This window comes from Lissotriton helveticus, chromosome 3_1, assembly GCF_964261635.1.
Source record: "Lissotriton helveticus chromosome 3_1, aLisHel1.1, whole genome shotgun sequence".
NCBI classification, from domain to species: Eukaryota; Metazoa; Chordata; class Amphibia; order Caudata; family Salamandridae; genus Lissotriton; species Lissotriton helveticus.
Window position 1 is genome coordinate 1168575851 of NC_136061.1, and position 22284 is coordinate 1168598134.

The window sequence follows — 22284 nt, forward strand, 5'->3', positions numbered from 1 at the left end:
CTTATTGATGGTGGCTTGCTGAATGTAATCGACGGATGCAATGCTATTTTTGATTGTTTTATAAATCCTTCGAATTTGCTAGTGCTTGGATAGTATAATTTCTCCTGTGTGAAAAAGGTTACCATGCACCTTATCGACTCTTCCTTATGTTTCTCTCGTGCATTAATTTCTCCTTTGGTCAGGTCACTTTCCTTTATGTAGTATTCTCCTATTACTATCTACCTCTTATGTTAACTTGCTCCTAGCTGCTCAGCCTGTGTGAATGTTCTGAGTGGGATGTTGATGTGTGGGCTGTGTGTGGAATGCTTGGGTGACTGGAGCAGATTGACAGTTGGATGGATGGGGCTGAGCAGCTAGCAGGCTGCTCCCGGTGGGACTGTGGAGAGACCTTATTACCCGCTTTATCTACTCTTCAATAAAGCTACGTTGACTTCATCATACCTGTGTTGTCCTGATTACTACACTTATTTTTGGCGACGAGGTAAAGACGTTCCTACGCTCAACTGTGAGTACAAGAGGCCTGAGAAACCAAGTAACACACTCTGCTTTAAATAAAGGTCTCCACACACAGCCCACACACCAACATTCCACTCAAAACATTCATACAGGCTGAGCAGCTAGGAGCAAGTGAACATAAGAGGTAGATAGTAATAGGCGAATACTACATATCTCTTTCCTTATAAGCAAAAGACAAAACTAAACATCTTGAAACTATAAACCTAAAAGTATAAGATACGATAAATAAAAACATCTTAAAACTACAAGCATAAATGTATAAACTAACATCTTAACACTGTAAACGCGACAGCAAAAGATAAGTAACATATTCAGTAACCCAGGGATGATATAAATAACATCACGAGAGGGATAGCGACTACGCAATATAAAAAGAGAAGGGAAAAAGGTAAATATATAAAATACGAAATACCCATCTCCCCCTCTTAATAAAGGTAATAAATAGATGACAAAAATGTATATAATCCCATGTAGGGAAGGCTCCATGTAATGAAAGAGGGACTGTCAACCCAAATTCCTGCCCCCACTGTAAACAGGGGAGAACGTGTATGTAAAATGTGGACGAGAGGGACTCATACCCAATGTCCTGCCCCCACCCTAAACAGGGGACGACAAATATGTGGATGTGGACCAGATGGACTTGTACCCAATGTCCTGCCCCCGTAAACCAAAAGGGACAACCTGTGATTAAAACAAAATCACACTAGGTAAAGAATCAAAAATGTCATGAGAACATAGGGACTGGCACCCAATGTTCAGACCCAGTAGTAACTAAGGGACAACCTGTAAAATGAAATGTGAGAGCTCTCCAATGAGAGGAGGCCAGCAATGTGTAGACTCAACAAGAAAAATTGTGCGGCGCAAGTCGTCTTAGGCACGCAGGGCCTCACCCCTGCAACTACTAAAAAAACCAAAAAACACCCTCACGTAAAGGTACAATGTAATAGAGCGTAAAATTGGACATAAAAATCCAAAAACTTACCCTGACGTAGGGCCAACTCTCTTGTAAGGGAACACTCACCCTGTGTAAGGGTTCACCCCTGTGTAGGGGCCATGTAAATTGCAGCTAAATGCTGCAACGAAAACTTAATTTCCCTCATGTAAGGAAAAACTTAATATGTATAACTCTAATACTGTAAACTGTACTTGAAATGAGACAAAACTGTTATATTGTAAAGCTATAATTGAAATAAAATATTCAATATTGCTACATAAATACTGAACAGTGAAAATTTCGACTGAAACACTGTAAACTGATACGTGCCACTAGATGGCAGCATTGCACAGCACAGTGAAAATAAGATTTCACACTCGTGAGTAGTGCTCCGATAAATCTCTTGTCCATTACGATAAGGACAAATCTTAATGTTACTGTTACTTGAAATCCTGGTGTGGAACCTGAAGAAGAAAATAAATCCTGAAACTGGATGACAGTCACTTTGAGAAACACCGCAGTTGAAGAAAAAAATAACTTTATATTCATTCACCTTGAATAGACATCTTCATGAGTCATGATGCTCCCAATTGGCAAATGGCTATGTGAAGCCAGGAAAAGCTATAACAATATTGCAGATACAGCAAAATGGCAGCACGTATTTTTACGCCGCATAGGATGGCTCCCTGCACACCTGTGCAGCAAAACGTCCATCAGCAGCGCCAAGGAATAGATCTTCAAAGGAATGTCATGAAGAGTTCCACAGCCTCTCCTCACCACAGCACAAGAAAGGTAAGGTGCGCGAGCTAAGTTTGAAATTTGAATCTAAGAACAACAGTTGTTAATAGCGGCCGCAAAAGTAATAAAAATGACAGGTCCAAGAAATATGAAATGTTCACTCTAATGGCATCTGTCGATTTGTGTGCCACTCAAAACAGACTGTGGCGAAAACGGCAAAACAACTGCGCTGGGCCAGAAGCAATAAAGTAAAAACATATCTCTCATGTGAAAATGGCAAATTGAATTAACTTTGATTCCCCACATGTCTTCACAGCTAAGGCTTGCCATATCCTTACAGATTGTTGGCAGTGCAAACACACTTAGTATGCGATAAAACTCTGGCTTTCCTCCAGTGCAGGCAAAGTTCACACGCCTCACGTATTTCCGAGGCGTCCTTGTAGCCTTATGCATTTCTGAGGTACTATTATAGCATATCAGCGTTACGACACACCCGTCAGACAATAGTGTAATTCACGATTGTTATTAACTTCACGCGCTGCAATTATCTGAGCAGAACGTTTTCGGCAGTTTACCCTGTTCCACTTTACTTCTCTTGCCCGTTTTTGGAAACAACTTGTTCAATTATTGATTTCTTTTATACATGAACCCCCAATTATTTTGTGTGGTGACATTTATGTGGGTTTCATCAGGATAAATCCACTATTTCCATATTATAGAATTAAGGGTGAGGAACCCCCCGTGATTTTCCACCAGTTGTGCATTTTCGATGCACTTTTCGGGCGTTTTGGACGTGGCTTTCTGTCCGGAACTTCAATCCTTCAGCATCGTCCATGTGACCGGGCGATATATATGCTGTTATTGTTTACCTCATTGGCCTTGAAAAAGTCCGTGTACTTATTCATAGTACGGACGAAACACGTGTCGGCTGTCGTTTTATCATTTGGAAAAGCACCCTTAAGAATCAATAAAAGGAAAATATGATACAAAATATGAACTCTATCCATCTATTTGTCCTGCACACCATGAGATTTTGTTGACTTTGCTTGGATTCATTGTTGCTCAAAGTTTATACTGCACTAGTCTTGTATATACTTTCATTGTAGGATTGTGCTCTCTTGACCATTTTTGCCTAAAAGTTCAAACACAGTTCATGTTACACTGCACCCATAAAGTTGGACATAGAAATCCTTAGCATGCGATTTAAAAGTCTGGCTTTCTTCCAGTGCAGGCAAAGTTCAAAACACAGTTCATGTTACAGAGGACCCAAAGAGTGTACAGTAAGTAACACACTCTGCTTTAAATAAAGGTCCCCACACACAGCAAACTTCTTATTTGAAGTAAAAACGTTCAGGCTGGCCACATCTGACAAACCAGTCTAATGGACATCCAAGAATAAAAAAACACTTCGCACATGTAACTTTCAATGTGCACAATCTCTTTTGTTCCAAGGCTGTAGTAATCAGGGAAGCCCTCTGGACAGCAACATCGTGGTGATGGACAGTTCCAATGTAGGCAGTACATTGGCACACACTCTGTGGAGCGTTAATTAAGTACAAGAAAAGGATTACTGTACTGGAAGGTTGATTTTGCGCAGAATCCTTGAAGTAGGTTGTAGAAGTAACCTCTTGAGTTGGTTTAAAGCACGCTTCTTTGAGGGCTGTCCAGTGTGATGGACACCGGTGGGACTGCACAGCGCGCTGTCTTTGTGGTTGTTTTCTTCGTTTCTTTTGAAGCTTAATGTCTTTAGAGTAAGGTACCTGTGAGGCCTCTTGAACCTCATTTCTGTAACATCTTGTTCCTTCTGCTTTGACCAGTCAGTATTTTTGGTATCTAGGCTCCAGCAAATTTTAGAAGGCATGGTGAGGTTTCTCAGGCCACTTGTACTCACAGTTGAGCGTAGGAAAGTCTTTACCTCGTCGCCAAAAATAAGTGTAGTAATCAGGACAACACAGGTATGATGAAGTCATCATAGCTTTATTGAAGAGTAGATAAAGCAGGTAATAAGGTCTCTCCACAGTCCCACCGGGAGCAGCCTGCTAGCTGCTCAGCCCCATCAATCCAACTGTCACTCTGCTCCAGTCACCCAAGCATTCCACACACCAACATTCCATTCAGAACATTCACACAGGCTGAGCAGCTAGGAGCAAGTTAACATAAGAGGTAGATAGTAACAGGAGAATACTACAATCTTGTACTGTTGTGTATAGATAACCAATACCTTTCCTTGCACCGGCTTTGTTCTTAGCATCTTTCATGACCAGCACTAGCTAGATGCCTATTTAATCTTTCATAACTGTCCACTGCAATAAGACTTTGTTAAAATCTGAAGAGAGGCCTACCCAAAAACTCTGCTGTTTTGGTCATCATTTAGATTGAAAATTAGCATTTTATGTTTACGTGCATTTCCACCATTGCACTCCTTCAGATTAAATAATTGTCTAACAATTTGTTTTAAATAGGGCTGCTTATGCTGTATTCGAGTAAAAGTGGTAGCTCTGCATACTGATTTTATTTATATGTTCATATTTTTATAAATATTACATTTGAGTGGTCTTTGATTTTCCAGTTTCTGTAAAACAGCTTGAAAATCAATGCCATCTATGACGAGGAGTAAGCACATCTTAAACAAATTTGAATGTCCGTGAGCATTTCACAAGAATTGTTTCATTTATACCATTTATATTTTCAAGTTAAACATATTTGTCATTTCTGTTGGGGAACTAAAGATAAGAATTGGTATTGATCAAAGAAGTGGACTGGTGTGTACCAGCAGAGAGAGTTGCATACATTAGTTCTGGCTGACTCCTAGAAATTTTATTAAAATTAATGGCAGAGGGGAGGGGGCGCATGGGAGAAACATTATGGTTTTCAGCAACATGAGATTGCCTCACCGCTAAAACATATGTTTTTACTGTTGTGCCATGTGCTGTAACTGGTGACTGAGGCTCCAGATCATCTTTCCAGTTGGGTTTGTTATGTCATTCATACTATGAGTTTTACTAGTTTATTAGGATTTCTTGTACGACTGTGATGTCCGAGGTTATTGGTTTATTCGGAAAATGTATAACAGTATAATAAAAATATATATATTAACTTTGATGACTGTGCCTTCAATATGAATTCATTAACCTTCAGGCAAATGTTACAAGTAATGCACTAAATGGAATGAAGGAGAAAATACAGGCTGAAGAAGATGATAAAGAAAAGTGGGATTTCCTGAGCCTTTCTAAATCGTGGATTCCAAACGACAACTTTGAAACTAATAAAGAAGACATTTTATTTTCCCATGTAAGTTTCTACAGTCATCTCCTGCTGTTTGTGATTGTTTGACAGTAAAGGAAATATAAATATGTATGTACACGGTCTACCCTATTGGTACAGAAAAGTAACGTCTTTCATTGTGCTGGGCAATGAAGGAATTCTACAAATAGAACCCAAATGTATTCTCAATATTTGTAACCATTCGAGACACACTGTTAATATTGTTGTGTGGTGAAGAGGTGCAGGTGGTCCCAGGAGGCCAAGAAACAGGGGGTTGTAGCCCGGTTGGAGCTTCAAGGCAACATTGTTATTACATAAAGACCCTTTTGGCCTGCATTTTTTGGCCATGGGTTCCAATTGATTACAAAATTGTTCCAGATTTGCTTCTGGTAGGATAGTGGTTAGTGGGTCACGTTTGGGATTGCCTCACCTATCCTAGTGTTCCTGGTCCCAGGGAACAGCGATAGTTTAGGCAATCAGCCAAAAAGTGCACTTAAAAGGATTCTTCAGCCTGGAACATCATTGAGGCTGGTTCCTTGAGTTACAGGCCCAAACCACTGTAATCTAGCAGTACTAAAATGGAAACTTATGGCAATTGCATTTGCAAGCCAGGAGTGAGGCAAATATACTGGTTTTAAAAATATTTTAGTGGCAAATAATTTTATCCATAGGGCTTTTGGAAATGTGTTTTGCAACAAGACCTTTTTGGCAAGATTTACAAGGCTGTAGCTTCTCCCGTTGAAATACAGGCTTCCAGCTGTTCCCTCTTGAGAGTGGACCACATATGATGATGATCCATTCTATGCAGCAGATACTGCAGGGGTAATGTGTGCAAGGCACCTAGCTGAATTAATATTAGTGCATATTGACAGAACTGTGACTTTATTATTTGCGAGTCCTAATCTGAAGCAAATGGGGTGGTAAGCCAGCACCTGGGTATGGAGCCTTGTCATTGCACTGGACCTTTAAGGGCTATCTCTGGGAATGGAAAAAAGAATACATTTTTTCATTACCTTACTAGGTGATTCCAATTAAGCGTTTTAGCACAGTTTCCATCTCTGGTAAGGTGAATTCATACTTCTCAAAGCTTGTCTAGACAAGAACCCGTTGTTTGTGTGAGTTCTCTTTGCTTGGTAGCTGGGAGAAAGGATGGTGACTGTGGTAGTTAAAAGATCCTCTGATATAAATGTATGTCTTGCCTGGAGAGCTTATAAGGTGGTTCAATTATAGTTTTGATAAGAGTTTCAAACATCAGCCAGTACCTTTCACCTTTGACTGTAATGAAGCTCTACTTCTGTCCAGGGTTGGAGAGCACCTTGGAAAGGTTTGTGATTACGCACACGCTCATAAGTTTGTGGTGCGGGTGTTCAACATATCGAATTTCATTCCTGTCCTGGAAGGGCTCCTCTCCACTTCTGGTAGTAGGTTTACTAATGTTCTTCCAATTTGGTGTATTATTTTATGTGAGTAAAGGAATTGATGTAAGATTGCAAAGTTAGCTGTTGTTGGTAGCAAAAACGAACGTACACCCATAAAGCAAGGCATTTGTGAACTTTAGTGGAACCTGTGGGCAAATGACTGTGACTCGAGAGTCTGTTTAGAAATATACAGAGAAAAATGTACTGCCCTAGAAACAACAAAAGCATAAGCCTCAGTAGTTGGTGACAGAGTGGAGACCTTGGGCTCGAAGTACGATTAGCTACTGGAGATACTTACTGTAGCCATCTTAGTTTTGTTCTCATCGTAATTTTCTGTTTGTTTATCCTTTAGTTTGAGAAGGAGAAACAACACGATATCCGTTCCTTCTTTACACCAAAGCGTGAGGCTGAAAAAAAGCGCAAAATGGTTTCTTGCGATGAGTCATCAGACAGGTCTCCTGAATCAACTCAAAAAAATGTGCATTTAACATCTTCAGAAATTGCACAACGAGGCGGGTGTGGAAATGAAAAGGGGTCTATGAATGAAAATGAAATCATTGATGTTGATGCGGCTTTCGGTGACGATGACGAAACTTTCGAAGCTCAGCCTAAACGATTTCGATTTGTGGGACTGCACACACCAAAATCTGAGAACAAGCTTAAGAGAAAGTCCTGGGGCGGAAAAGACAGCCCGACTCTCACAGAAAAGAGAGCTCGCGGGGTTTCGGACGTACTCCCAACTTTCACCCAAGGCCAGAAGCCCCTTTCGGTAACGAACTGGAACTGTACCGCGTGCACGTATACGAATAGTTCACTGTTACCTTATTGTGAAATCTGTGAAACTCCTCAAAGAGACAGTGGTGAGTATAAGTCACATGACCAGGTAACGTCTCCATCCTTAATTTTTGGCCGCAAGTGATATCACAAGTGCATTTAAGCAAAGACTATGCGTAAAAGGTTATACATACGCATGTTATGCAAATATTAGTCAGTGTGACTCCATTTTAAAATGTGGCCAGTTCAAATTTTGTGTCAAAAATGTATCGTTTAAAGTTCACGTGGCTTGACATTAATTTGGCACTAATAGGCATGATTGATTAATGTCAGCAAGATGTAAATTGAAATGGACAGAATTGAAAGTTAAGTTGCCATGGCGGCAAATATGTGCACCCCCGCCACCATTTTGTGTTCACAAGCCAGTGAGGCCAGCCCCCCTGTCCCCCCCTCCCCTAGCTACAGGGATTTTCTACATCAGAGGGTGCTTCTGTGAGCTGTATTTACTGGGGCCTGTGCACTTCGTTTTTTGGCCAGCAGGGGGAGTAAAGCTTTATTCAAACAGTATTGTTAGATTTCGAGTTAGTGAAGCCTTTACCTGCTGAAATCCAAAGTTGTGGATTGAGCCTGTCTGTCTCCTAGGAGATTCTGAACAGGAGCAAGCAGCTGCCCAAACCCCACCCCCAGGCCAGCAGACCATTGGCTATTCAGCTACCAGGCAAGTCTGAGCCCTCCTCTCACACCTGCCCAGGCCCCTGAAGGCCTTGCTGGGTGCACCCCAAATCATTCTCCTCCATATTGTGAGTTGCAGCCCACATGTGCCCCAGATTGCTTTGAGCAGAGTCCAGGAAGTGGTAAGGAGACAGACTAGTGCTGTCTCTTCCCAAGACAAAAAGTTGTTTAAAAAACGATTTTCACTTTCTGTGTTTACTGTCTATGCCTGTGGTTGTTACAGTTAAAAATTGTAGTTTTATCCTGCCTGTAATTGCATATTTTATCACCTGTGTTGTGTTTTAAATGTGTGGTTTTCCCTGCCCATGATTGCCTTCATTTAGTGTGTTGAATTGTGGGATTTGCAGTCCTACCTCTGTAGTTTGTCCCTCTTATTCCTTGGTGACAAATCTGTTTTCCCTCCAAATTTCTCCTTTGCTCTGTGCTTAGGCCTGTGTGCTCAAACAGTGCACCCCCCGCCACCATTTTGTGTTCACAAGCCAGTGAGGCCAGCCCCCCTGTCCCCCCCCCCCCTAGCTACAGGGATTTTCTACATCAGAGGGTGCTTCTGTGAGCTGTATTTACTGGGGCCTGTGCACTTCGTTTTTTGGCCAGCAGGGGGAGTAAAGCTTTATTCAAACAGTATTGTTATATTTCGAGTTAGTGAAGCCTTTACCTGCTGAAGTCCAAAGTTGTGGATTGAGCCTGTCTGTCTCCTAGGAGATTCTGAACAGGAGCAAGCAGCTGCCCAAACCCCACCCCCAGGCCAGCAGACCTTGCCTGAGGTTGCTGGGACCTTATATGGTGTGCTGGTGGTTGGCACATGTGTACACTGATTGGTGGTTGTATCTGGTGTTTCTATTGGGTTAGGGTTAATGTCCTCATTGGTTGGGTATTTGAGGGTTCTGACTGGTTTTTCGGTCTGTGATTCAATCATTGCAGGGTTGGGACTAGGGCTAGGGTTCGGATTTCTATAGGAAGTAGGGACTAAAGCTTCTGATGTTATTGATTGTTGGGAGTAGGGTGGGACTAGGGCTAGGGTTAGACCTTCAATTGGAAGTAGCTATTTAGTGCTTCTGGTGTGATTGGTTGTTGGACCAGGTGTGGGACTAAGAGTAGGGTTAGGCTTGCTATTGGAAGTAGGGACTAGGGCTACCTGTACCATTGGCTGCTTGGACTTGGATTGGGACTAGTGGTAGGGCTAGGGCCTTTACTGGACGTAGAGATCAGGGTTTTTGAACTGATTGGGTGCTTGGACTAGGGTTAAGATTGGCTGCAAGGTCCTGGTCTGCTATTGGTTCTAGAAGTTAGGGCTAATGTTGTGATTGGATAATGTTAGGGCTAGGGTTCCCATTGGCTGAAGGGGTCACCTGATTACTAGGGCTACAAAAAAGGCCAGGCTTAGGGCGTCTCAGCCCGGGCGTCGAGGCTAAGGGTGGAGAGGACAAGGGTAGTTGCCTGTTTGGGCCTGTTCGAGACTGATCGGGACTAGGGACAGAAATGCTGCCCTTTTTCTCATTAAAAAAAAAACGCTTCACTCTTTTATCCCTCCACTATCCTTTTTTTCTATAAAAATTAACAGACTAACATGTTCACTTCTCAAATTCCATGTTCCATATTCAACTATACTAATATACTGCCCAAATAACTGAATAACATATCTACTACTCAAATTACTTCATATTTATACTATACTAATTTTCAACACTAATCCTTTATGGGTTCCGGAGTGGCGTGCTACTCGCCAAAAAGCGCTTCAACACCCATCAGGGGTAACAAGTGCTATATGAATGCTAATCTTTCTTCTCCTTTTATCCATCCGCTATCCTTCTCACTCCAAGTAACAGACTAATATACACCACTGAAACTACCTCATATTTCATCTATCCTTCTGCTATAATTCCAAATCGAAATAACTGACTAACCTATCCACCACTTAAAATGTACTTGCATGTTTCACTATACTAATTCAACACTAATCCTCTGTGGGTCCCGGAGTAGCGTGCTACCCGCCGAAAAAGCGCTTCGACGCCTCGTCAGGGGTAGTAAGCGCTATATAAATGCAATTACAATACAATACAATACAATGTCTTACGTTCATAACCTGGCTGCTTGCTTTCTCATCAGACCACTTGACATTATCAAAAGCCTGAGCCATAGAAACAACAGCGCCTCGATTTCTAAGCATAGTGACGCACGGGGTGTACTACCCACCAGGGGCGGCTCGAGGCTCATGGCGGCCCTGGGCAGAGAACGTAGGTAAGGGACCCGGAAGAGGGGGTCCGGTCGTGGCGGAGCCTCCTGGAGCTCAGGAAGGTGTTACAGAGCCGGAGGCCGCCAAATCCCTGTCAGGGGCCACCACGCAAATATGTATCCATCCTCAAAGGATTATTACATTAAGGATATATATTGGTGTGGTGGCCCCTGGGGTTTGGCGGCCCTGTGCAGGTGCACAGCTTGCACATGCCTAAGGCTGCCCCTGTACCCACTGACAACAGGTAAAACTAAGGTTTGGTGGCTGTTGCAACAAACCATCATGCTGCCTGCTTCTCGGATATAGGCAAATGATAGTACTACTAGGTGATATTTGTAATGCACATGATATTGTTATAATGGGGCCGTTAAAGCTATCTTGCCTCTTCGTGTGTGATTTAATTGTAAAATAATGTACAATGCCCATACACGTTTTAACACTTTGACTTCTACACTAAAGACTGGCACTGTTTAAGAGGTCATTGGAAATTTATCAAACCTGTTAAATGCATTACTTGAAAATTTCTATTTTGTTTTCTTTGATAGAAGTTATTTAAATATCTTTGTCTTGGAAAATTACTTAAGCCGTAGTGGTCAGTGAAATGAATACATTTTAAAACATATTCACAAACAACAACCTAAAAATGAGTTTCAAATCTGTCTGTCCCCACATTGTGATACGGGTCAGCAGCACTTGCCATGGAAAATATGTTTTCTATTTGCTTATAACTTTCGACCTTGAGGTTGGATTTGCACGAAACCTGGCAGTCTTCTAACTCAGTCAGCTAAATTTCAGCACGCCATTTTATGTGAAGATTTGTTTATGGGAAAAGGTTAAGACAAGGGTGAAAAAGTGTATTATTTCAAATTTGACCTCACATGGGACATTTTGCCAAAAGATAGAGCAATAACCTCTGAAGGGCATTACACCAAACGTGGCATGAAGTAGAGCTTTACTCCCCAAAAACTGTATTTTTTTTTAATGCAAATCTGTTTAGTAGTTTTTGAGATATTCATGTTTAAAGAAGGAGCTGGAATCGATTTAAATGTTTACAGTTTTATATATGTCTGCTAGTTAATTTTGTGAGTCAGCTTACAAGATTCATCTAGTTGGGATAAAAAGGGAAATGCACATACAAAGCTGTGCCTCACAACTAGCTCTGACGGCCACTCATTCAACATGGAGCACCTCTCCTTCCAGATCCATTCGAACCCGAACTCCACCCTCCGCACCCTCATCTACAGATCCCCTGGACCCAGGCCACCCATTCAGCGAATCCATAGCTGACTTCATCGCAAACCACGCCTTCGCCTCAACAGACTACATCCTCCACGGCGACCTCAATTTCCACCTGGACAAACTCTGCAACCCCCAGCACCTCAGCCCTACTGGAGAACTTCGCCACCATCAGACTCAAATAACTGGTCACCTCCCCAACATACTCAGGTGGACACACAATCAACCCTATCTTCTCTGCAAGCCACAAAATCTACGTCTGCTACACCTCCGAACTCCAATGGACTGACCACCTCTGCGTCCAGTTCTCCTCTACCAAACCCACCCAACACCACCGTGCCCACCACTATCCGCGCAGAAGCTGGAACAAGGTCTCCGAAGACCAGCTCGCCTCTACAAGACACCACCGCCGACCTCAGTAGACAACAACACATCAGCACACAACCTCCACTTATGGATCTCTGACAGTGCCAACACACTGGCCCCCCTCAGGAAACCCTCTGGCAAACAGCCCACGGAAAAAAACAGCTGGTTCTCCCCGCCCTCCAAGAGTCCTGGTGCACCTGCAGACGACTCAAGAGAAGACGGAGGAGCAGCAAGACCCCAGCAGACTACACAGCCTTCAAAACCACCATCACTATCCACCACCACCTCATCAGAGCCACAAAGAAATCTGTCATTCAGGAACGCATCAACACCAATGCTCACAACCGAAAAGAACTCTTCACCGCAATCAAATAATTTGCCAAACCCAGCACGGATTCCACTGACATCCCCCCTCCAAAGCCCTCGGCAAAAACCTTGTCACCTTCCCCTACCGCTAGATCATAGACATCTACAACAGCTTTGCAACACAGGACCCACCCACTGCACCCGCAACCACCGCACCCAAATGCTCCAGATCCCAGATGACCCTGCTCAACTGGATGACCCTCGCCACTGACAGTGCCTTACGGATCATGAAGACCATTCACTCTGTAGCGCCCTCGGACACCTGTACCCACCACATTTTCAACTGAGCCAGTGCCACCATTGCCCCCCGAACTCTGCCGCACCATCTGTTGCTCCATCTAATCCACTACCTTACCTGAAGACTGAAAACATGCAGAGATCAACCCCCTGATGGAAAAAAAACCTCTGCCGACCCAAAGTACCTCAAGAATTGCCGAATAATCTCTCTGCTCCCCTTCCCAGCCAAAGTCAGTGACAAGGTCATCAATGCCCAACTCACTAAATTCACCAAAACAAACCACATCTTGGACACCTCCCAGTTAAGTTTCAGAAGCAACCACAGCACGAGACTGCTCTCCTGACCGCAACAGACGACATCCGCAATCTCCCTGACCGAGGTGAAACCGCAGCCTTCATCATCCTTGACCTCTCTGCCACGTTCGGCACAGTTTCCCACCACACCCTATACACAAGACTCCACGACGCTGGCATCCGTGGCAAAGCCTTAGAGTGGATCCTCACCAGCCGAACTCAGAGAATCAGGCTCCCACCGTTCTCCTCAGAACCTAAGAGATCAGCTGCAGAATTCATCAGGGCTCCTCCCTGAGCCTCACCCTCTTTAACATCTACATCTCCCCTGTGTGGCCCTGCTGACAGCCATCGTCAGAGACCACAGACTAAACATTGTCTCCTACATCGACAACACCCAGCGGATTCTCTCCCTCACCAACAAAACTACTGCTGCAAAGAACAACTTCCACAACTTTATGAAGGTAGTCACCACCTGGAGGAAGGATAGCTACTTGAAACTCAACTCCAACAAAACTGAAGTCCTTATCCTTGGAACCAACACCTCTGCCTGGGACAACTGGTGGCCCGCAGCGCTCAGAGCCACTCCCACACGAACCGATCACGCACGTAAACTCAGCATCATCCTTGACTCCTCGCTCAATGAACCATCAAATCAACGCCGTCTCATGCTCCTGCTTCCACACACGCCACCTGCTCCAAATTTTTTTTAAGTGGATCCCCACAAAGTCCATAAGAACAGTCACCCAGGTGCTTGTCAGCAGCAAACTCGACTACGGTAATGCACTTTACGCTGGCATTGCCTAGTAGCTCCAAAAGAAATTGCAAATAATCCAGAATGCTGCGACAAGACTTATCCTGGACATCCCCCGTCGCTGCCACATCGCCAAACACCTGAAAAACCTCCACTGACTTCCGATCAACAAAAGAATCCCCTTCAAGCACTTCACGGATGCCTAAAAGACCCTCCAGGACAATGGACCTGCATATCTCAACCACAACCTCTCCTTTGACACTACCACCAGATACCTCCGTTCTGCCAACCTTGCGCTGGCCACTATCCCACAGATCCGCAAGATCACAGTCGGAGAAAGATCCTTCTCCTACCGTGGCCAAATAACTGGAACTCTCGTCCTCTACATCTCAGGCAATTGCCCTCACTGCCTCAATTCATGAAGGACCTCAAGACAAATTGCTCTTCGACTGAACTTCAGACCCCCTCTCCTCCCCTCCCCAGCACCTTGAGACCCTAAGGGGTGATTAGCTGTGCTCCATAAGAACCCTGATTGATTGAAAACTAAACAATAAAAATAAGTGTCTGGCTGTGCTTGGAAGGTGGTAGGGCACAGGGGATAACCACAGGCCAGGCCCTTTGCCCAAGCACTATTGTGCAATGTATGTTAAGGGTGGGATTTAGCCACAGGCCACGTTCTGCACCCAACCTCTGCTAGGCAAGGCTGCAGGCTGCACGAGTTAGGCCATCAAGAGAGTTGAGCACTTGTGGCCAGGCCCTCGCCCAACCCCAGCTTCTCAAGCAAAGACTACGCAGCGGGGGATGAGCAGTTATGGTAGGCTAGGTGCAGGGCCTGGCTGCTGGCCCTTTACCAGACACATCAAAGGCCAAAGGACTGACAATTTACTACATCAAAATAAAGCCTAAAAAATTCACTGAAAAAAACAAAGTTGAAAACGTTATGGTCTTGCCCAAACATGCAAAACCACAGAAATTCACCAGTTATGGTTATAAACACACACAAGGGTCAATGTGTCCACCATGCTCAAGTCACCTATTTGGCAGTGGCGCAGAATCACAAAAATATTTAACATGACAACATAATGGTGGATGCCATGAGTTATGTCATGTGTTGTGTGTGTTCATAACCATAACTGACCAATTGACTAGTTTGTGCATGGGAAGTTTGGGGGTGATCCGTCAAGCTGGGGCTGAGAAAAAAGGGGGTCCCCAAAAACATTTTCCCCATTCATTTTTACGCGGCAACTTAAGACACCGCTACAGCGCAAGCCGCTGAACCGACTTACATCAGATCGGGCACAAAGCTGGATCTTTGTCCAGAAAGAGTGCTTTTTGTGTTTTGGTTTAAATTTGTTCAATAATTTTGGAGAACGTAAGGTTAAAAAAATTGTATATTTCACGCCGCAGGGGATCAGCGGAGTGAAAAGATCTCAGAGTAAGATCTAATTGGCTATCATCACTTCAATCAAGAAGTGGTGGCAGCCATCTTAGGACTCTGGACTCAGTCCAGAGTCCTAGAAAAAACACAAAAAAGACATAAGGGGCCAGGTTAGAGATACTCTGACCACTTAGGCCCTAGATCCCCCACCCACCCACCTGGGGTTGGCCAGGGCCTGGAGGGATGACACTTTAATTTTTATATTTATGTTTTCAGTCCCGAGGACCCCATCCCGGGGCCCAATGTATTTTGTAAGGGGAGGGGCCACTTGACCACAGCTGCAAGCCCATATTTTGTAAGGGGAGGGTAGCGCACGCCCCTCCCCCTCCTTGATCCATTAATGGCCCTGGGGTCCCCATCCCCTGGGGTCTGCTCACCTACTGTGTCCTGGGGAGCTCACCCACGGGATACAAGAGTTTCCCTGCCCACCCCAGAGCATTTTCAAAACTCCCGCCAAACGGGAGCAAACACAAAGTCTGGTCCCATTGGGCGAACTTTGAAAATGCTCCCATCGGCTGGGAGCAGACTTTTGATTTGTTTCCCTCCCTGCCGTGATGCGAGCACCTAAAAGATCAACAGATTGCTCCCACCTGAAGGGAGCAGCATAAAAAGCTGCTCCCTCGGGCGGGAGCAATCCTGGCTCCAGCAGCATGCAGGGAGCTTGCTATTACTAGGAGGGCCCTGCGGCTCCCCCCACCCCCCAGTAGCCTCCACCCCACCCCCCAGCAGCCTCCAACGAGCGGAATGGTGGGGTGGGCACCAGTATTACAAACCACAGGAAAGACCCATAGCCCCAGTTGAGACATGGGTAACTATAGTATCATGCAACAATGTTTCAATGGAAGTCAATAGGAGGACACAGTTGTAAGGGTACATTCATTTCACAAGAAATAGCACATAGTCCCAACTTTTAGATTACATACAGTTGTATTATCAGAGGCACACTAATCTGTTTCACAATTTATAATGCAGTATCAACCATGCTTTTAAAATGTGTACTAAGTGCAAGGTGAACATATTGTGCTTGTGAAGAAATATTTAAATGGCGCAAGGGAAACACGTGAAAAATGAAAGTACACCAGTGTACTGGAAGCTTTTTCGAACAAATATTATGCATAAGCTATTGCAATACAAAAATGTATGAAACATCATGTCATAGTGGGGAATCCAAATTTAGCTGGTTGAAGTCGATGGTATTTCGACTTTCATGACTAGAGGTCATCATCCGACAAGGGTGACACAAGGTGGATTATTGCTTCTTAAAGGGAGAGATGACGATACTATTCATAGCTGTGGTACTGAGTGAAGCTGGACCAAAGTAAGAGAGTATAAGGGATTTGTGAAAAGTACCTGAAAGAAATCCAATCCACCTATCAAAGCAGAAAAGAGAAGGGCTTATATTAGCCACCACTTGCAATACTCAGATGAAGCCACTCTTTTGGTATTTACTTAAATTAATATGTGCAAATACACTCATGTGGAAGGGTCCCACTTGTGTGTGTATAAGCAAAGTTCTGTGGCAGCGTAGCTGGTCACCAGGGAGGGTGAGAAGATCACTGTGGTCTGTCAGGGCCTTACAAGTCAACTTCAGTGAGGCGTGTGACACACAAAGTAGTGTCCCAAGTTACTCTCTGTGGAGGAAATCACATTTTCTGCTATTTAGTGCTCTGACAATGCTGTGAGTGCTATTCGGAGACAATTGGAGACAGGCATAACAACTCACCACTCTAGTAAGTGTTCCCTTGTGGAGGTGGAAGTTCAAAGTTGGATTAAGGAATATGAATTACTGGCGGCATACAGCAGGGAGCGGTGAGGCAAGGAAATAGCCGGGATTGGTATGCTGGCAAAATACATAACTCAATCTGAATAAACAGAGGACCAGAATTAATATTATGCGTGCATGAGGTGTGGTGGGGGACTTATATTGATATGCAGTGATGTCAGGAGCACTAACCTGATATGGCTGCTGTGGCAACCTTCTGAATATGGCGAGTCCTGACTGTATCAGGTTCTGCACGCTAAGTGTAAAATGAAAGCTGTTTTAGGCGGTGGGCGCGTCCAAGCGCTAGACGGTATGGAGGTAGCACACATGATGCCCCCGGGGCACTGATAAAAGAAATAATTAAAATGAATGGTATTGGAGAGTGTGGAACCGAAAAATGGGTCTATCCATTCGGGGCTTATAATCGTATTGTCATTTAGTGTGCCCCACAAGTCTGTTCTACTGAAATAGCAACATTTGAGGTGAAAGTGACATAAATTGGAAATGTACAATAATTCCAAATAAAAACATTATATACAGATGAATGTAAAGCACTTTCCATGATAACAAGCCTCCAGAGGAGGTAGCACATAGTTAATTTAGAGTCAGAAATCTACAAGGCAGATCTGAAAGTAAAGCGCACAGCCTGTGGGTCTGTAGGGCTCAAGTGGTGACATTACTGTTCCATTTGTCCAAAGTATTTAGGCCATTGTCCACCGAATTGCATCAGGAGATCCAACGCCACTCACAGCAGAACAGTAGTTGTGAGAGATCCCTTCTGCATACTGGGAGGGTGGGCTGGTCAACCACTTCCCATGTACATATTTCTGTATGGTTAAGTGCCTTAAAATGGGAGACCAGTGGAGCGTTTTCAGCTTGGCACTTGGTTCTACTTTTATGCTGCATAATGCGTGCCTTCACCATCTGGGTTGTTTGCCCAATATAGATTAGGTTGGATGGGCACTGGATCGAATAAATTACATTGCTAGAGCGACAGTTGCTCTATTGTCTCAAGGTATATGTGTTGGTACCTAGCGCAAACGTTTTAGTGTTTACAGTTTGTGCACACACTGTACAATTTTGGCATTTAAAATGGCCAATCCCGGGGGAAGGCCTCAGGTGGCTAGAATGGACTGGCTAGAATTTTGGTATCTACGTGATGGTATGGGAAAGGCGGTCACCCAGGTTGTAGCTCCTCTTGTAAGAGAATAGTGGTGGTTCAGAGAAACTGGGTTGGCCGTGACGAATGCTCCAATTTTTTATTGATCTTGTTGCTACCCGGGAATCAGGTAGATCCATTTGTTTTTGGTTCTGGTCTTAGGTGTTAGGAGTTTTTCTCTAGTGCAGTGTCATAAGCGTTTGAGTAGTCTGATACCATGCGTCTCGGGTATCCCCGGAGGGCCAGTTTTTCCTTTTATTACCGTTGCCTCTAAAGTAATCTTTCTTCCAAATTATCGACATATGAATGGCACAATTGGGAGCAAAACAGACACCCATAGAGACTCTCTTCTTCTGAATATAGAAAGGTATCCTTGTATAGGAAGTAGTTGTGTTGTAAGGCAATCTGTAAAAAATCCATGATGAAATGAGTAGGTATGCATGTGGGTTTACGTATAGTGTCCAGTAAGTTGTGGATGGCACGCATGCCTTTTATTTATGGAATGTTGGTTTACAATCACTGTTTCTATTCCCACTAAAAGGTCTGTGATGGGCGTCACATTCCCTGGCTTCGATTTGGCAGATCAAGTCCATACAGTCAGGACTAAAGGTACAAGTGAGGAGGACAAACTCTTAAATTACAGAGTCAATGTATTTCCATAACCCGTTCCGTGCTGCCGTCGGCCATTGGCCACCTTAGACGCCACCCTCACGCGCTGACGTCATTTCTTCTTTTTTCCGCGCCAGCAAGCGCAGATCCGGGAAGAGCAGTACTCCTAGTCAATTTTTGACTAAACTTTTTGATCTCTTTTGGATCCTTCTCGAGTTGATTCCTCGGCTCGCGGTTCCGATAGGGATGCCTGGGTTAAAACCCTGCGACGATTGTCACCGCTTGATGTCGGTGACCGACCCCCACAGTCGGTGCCTTTACTGTCTCGGGCCGACCACGATCACTAGTTGTGCCCCGACTGCCGGGCCTTGACCTTGAAGGCTAGGCGGGAGTGGTCCCGTGAGCGTCTTGAGCTCCGGCAGTCGGCCCGTGCCGCTCGAGGTCCCGGTCCAGGAGGAGGTCGAGGGACCGGTCGCGGGGCCACAGTCATCGCCACTCGATGAGTCAACACCACTCGTCGGGCTCCAAGTCCTCAGGTAAGTCGAGGCATAAGAAGTCAAAGAAGCGACATCGCTCTTCCGATTCCCCCTGACGCTCGCGCGACGCGACACCGCCCACGTGGCTCCGCCGGAGCCGCAAGTGCCGTGTCCATCTCCACACCCGCCGGCCCCTGGGCTGCACGCGACGCTGGAGGAGATTAGAGGCTTCCTCACGGCCATGAGGTCGCGCTTCCCTCCGTCGGAACCCGCCGAGGCGCCTTCGGGCCCGCGGGTCTGTCTGGGAGCCCAAGCGGGCCGCAGGGCTGCTCAGGATCCAGGCCTGGATCCGTGACGACGCCGGTCGACCTTACGATCCCTCCGCTGGCGCCGTCACCAAGGGTGTCGCCACCGACGCCGTCCCTGGACGATGTCGTCCCTGGTCCCAGCCCCGGTCCGGATCCGGCGCCGTCTTTGACGCCGATTGGTGAGCCCTTCACCGACGACCCGGCTCCATCATTTATTCCTGACTATCAGGAGATGGATGATGAGGGGGACTGGGAGTGGTCTGAAGACCCTCTGGCACTGCAGTGCCAGTTGAGGCAGGATTGCGCAGACAAGCTGGGGGAGGCCAGTGGTCTGGACACTTCGCCCGACACTGGATTTGTCTCCCCTCCTACGGTGGCTACAGAGGAGGGGGCTGCTTACAGTGTGGTGTTGACTAGGGCAGCCAATGCCTTGGCTCTTGAGCTCCCGGTCGCGAACTTGAGGACTAACCTCCTCACTGAGGTGCTCAAACCGCAGGCAAGCTCCTCGGAGCCTCTCCTGCCGTTTAACGAAGCCCTCACTGACGTTCTGGTGGGCACCTGGTCCAAGCCTTCTACAGGCCTCCCTGTAGATCGGAACGTGGCCCGACGCCACTGCCCGGCTTCGGGCGACCCCAGCTTCCTGTCCGTTCACCCCACCCCAGAGAGCCTGGTGATTGAGGCCTCTACCTCCCAGACCGCATTCCCGACCACTCCTCCGGATCGGGAATCCAAAAGGTACGATCAGTTCGGGAAGAAACTGTTCTCACTGAGTTTGGGGTTGCGGTCTGTCAACACCGCCTGCCTTTGGGCCGTTACACCCACTCTCTGTGGGATACGGTTGCGGAAGTGCTGCCGCAGTACCCGATGGAAGTCAAGGCAAAGCTTACCAAGGCCCTAGCAGAGGGGCGGGATGCAGCACGCTATTCCATTCGGTGTGGACTCGATACCACGGACTCGCTGGGTAGGGCGATTGCGATGACGGTGGCGGTTCGCCGCCACACCTGGCTGAGGTCCGCCAACATTTCAGGGGATGTCCAAGCCACCCTTATGGACATGCCTTTGATGGCCGTCGCCTCTTTGGTGACAAGGCGGACAGTGCGTTGGAGCGTTTCAAGGACTCCACGGCCAAGACCCTGGGCCTCGGCCAACGCCAGCAAACTTCCGCCTTTCGTCCCTTTCATGGCCAAGGAAGGGGCGCCCCCACACGTCCAGCTAGCCACAGGCCGCAGAACCAACCTCAACGCGGACGTGGTAACCGCCGTGGCAGTGCCGGAGGACACCTGCAAGGTCAGTCCACACCCGCCCCCGCAGCATCTGCCTCTAAATCCTTCTAGTCCGAGTTTTCAGACCCATTCGACGCCAATGGGGGGCAGGGTTCGCCTTCGCCTCCTCCACTGGCGCTCCATCACATTGGACAGGTGGGTGCTGCAAATCGTCCGAAGGGGCTACTCCCTCCCCTTCGAGGCGACCCCTCCAGCCATGCCACCGCAGTACCACAGCATGTCGGGGGATCACTTGTGACTTCTACTGGAGGAAGTTACGGCCCTCTTGGGCAAGGGGGCCGTCAAACGCGTTCTTGGGCCAGAAGTAGGACGTGGTTGCTATTCCCACTACTTTCTGGTACCCAAGAAGGGCAAAGGAGGCATACGCCCTATCATGGACCTACGGAGCGTCAACGGCTTCCTCTGGAAGGATAAGTTCAAGATGCTGACTTCGGCTCAGATCCTAGCTGCCCTGGACTCAGAAGACTGGATGGTAGCGTTGGACTTGCAGGACGCGTATTTCCTCATCCCCGTCCTGCCGGCACACCTGCATTACCTGCGGTTCACGGTAAGCCACGAGCACTTTTAGTTTACCGTGCTCCCCTTCGGTCTTATCAGCGCCCCACGGGTGTTCACGAAAGTGATGGCGGTGGTCGTCGCGCGCAGATTAGGGGTTTCAGTCTTCCCCTATCTCGACGATTGGTTGTTGAAGGCGGGCTCGCCCTAGACAGTCGTCTCCAACCTCCAGACTACGGCCGACCTCCTGCACTCGCTAGGGTTCTCTATCAATGTGCCAAAGTCACACCTGTGTCCCTCTCAGAAGCTCCTCTTCATCGGAGTGGTTCTAGACTCGGCGTAGTTTCGGGTTTATCCTCCCGAACAGCGGGTTCGGGATATTCAGGCTCTGATTCCGATCTTTCAGCCGTTATCCCGAGTCTCGGTCAGGTTGACGCTGCGGCTTCTGGGGCTGATGGCCCCCTGCATCCTTCTGGTGCATCACGCCCGGTGCCGGATGCGGGCTCTGCAGTGGGACCTGAAGTTTCAGTGGGCCCAGCATCAGGGCAACTTGTCCGGCCATGTCTTGATCTCGGAGGGCACTGCAAGACAGTTGCAATGGTGGCTCACGGACCGCGATTGCGTCAGCGGCAGATCCCTCTCCCTACCCCAACCGGAGCACGTAGTTGTGACGGACGCGTCCCTCCAGGGCTGGGGAGGCCACATGGGAGAGGTGGAGATCAGAGGCCTCTGGTCTCTCCGGCGGAGTCCCAGCTCCATATCAACCTTCTGGAGCTGCGGGCGATCCGTCTTGCACTGAAGGCATTCCTCCCCTCTGTCCGGGGGAGTGTAGTGCAGGTGTTCACGGACAACAACACCGCCATGTGGTACTGCAACAAACAGGGCGGGGTGGGGT

At 46.6% G+C, this 22284-nt stretch overlaps 1 protein-coding gene across 3 annotated transcripts in view; it reads left to right on the forward strand.

Moving 5' to 3' along the window:
• ZRANB3 (zinc finger RANBP2-type containing 3) overlaps window positions 1-22284 on the forward strand; it is a 929924-nt gene that overhangs the window by 686748 nt on the left and 220892 nt on the right. For all 3 annotated transcript variants that reach the window (XM_078681806.1, XM_078681805.1, XM_078681807.1), the window contains 2 exons: window positions 5327-5479; window positions 7223-7730. In XM_078681806.1, coding sequence (XP_078537932.1) covers window positions 5327-5479; window positions 7223-7730 — 661 coding nt within the window. The remainder of the gene's footprint in view (window positions 1-5326; window positions 5480-7222; window positions 7731-22284) is intronic.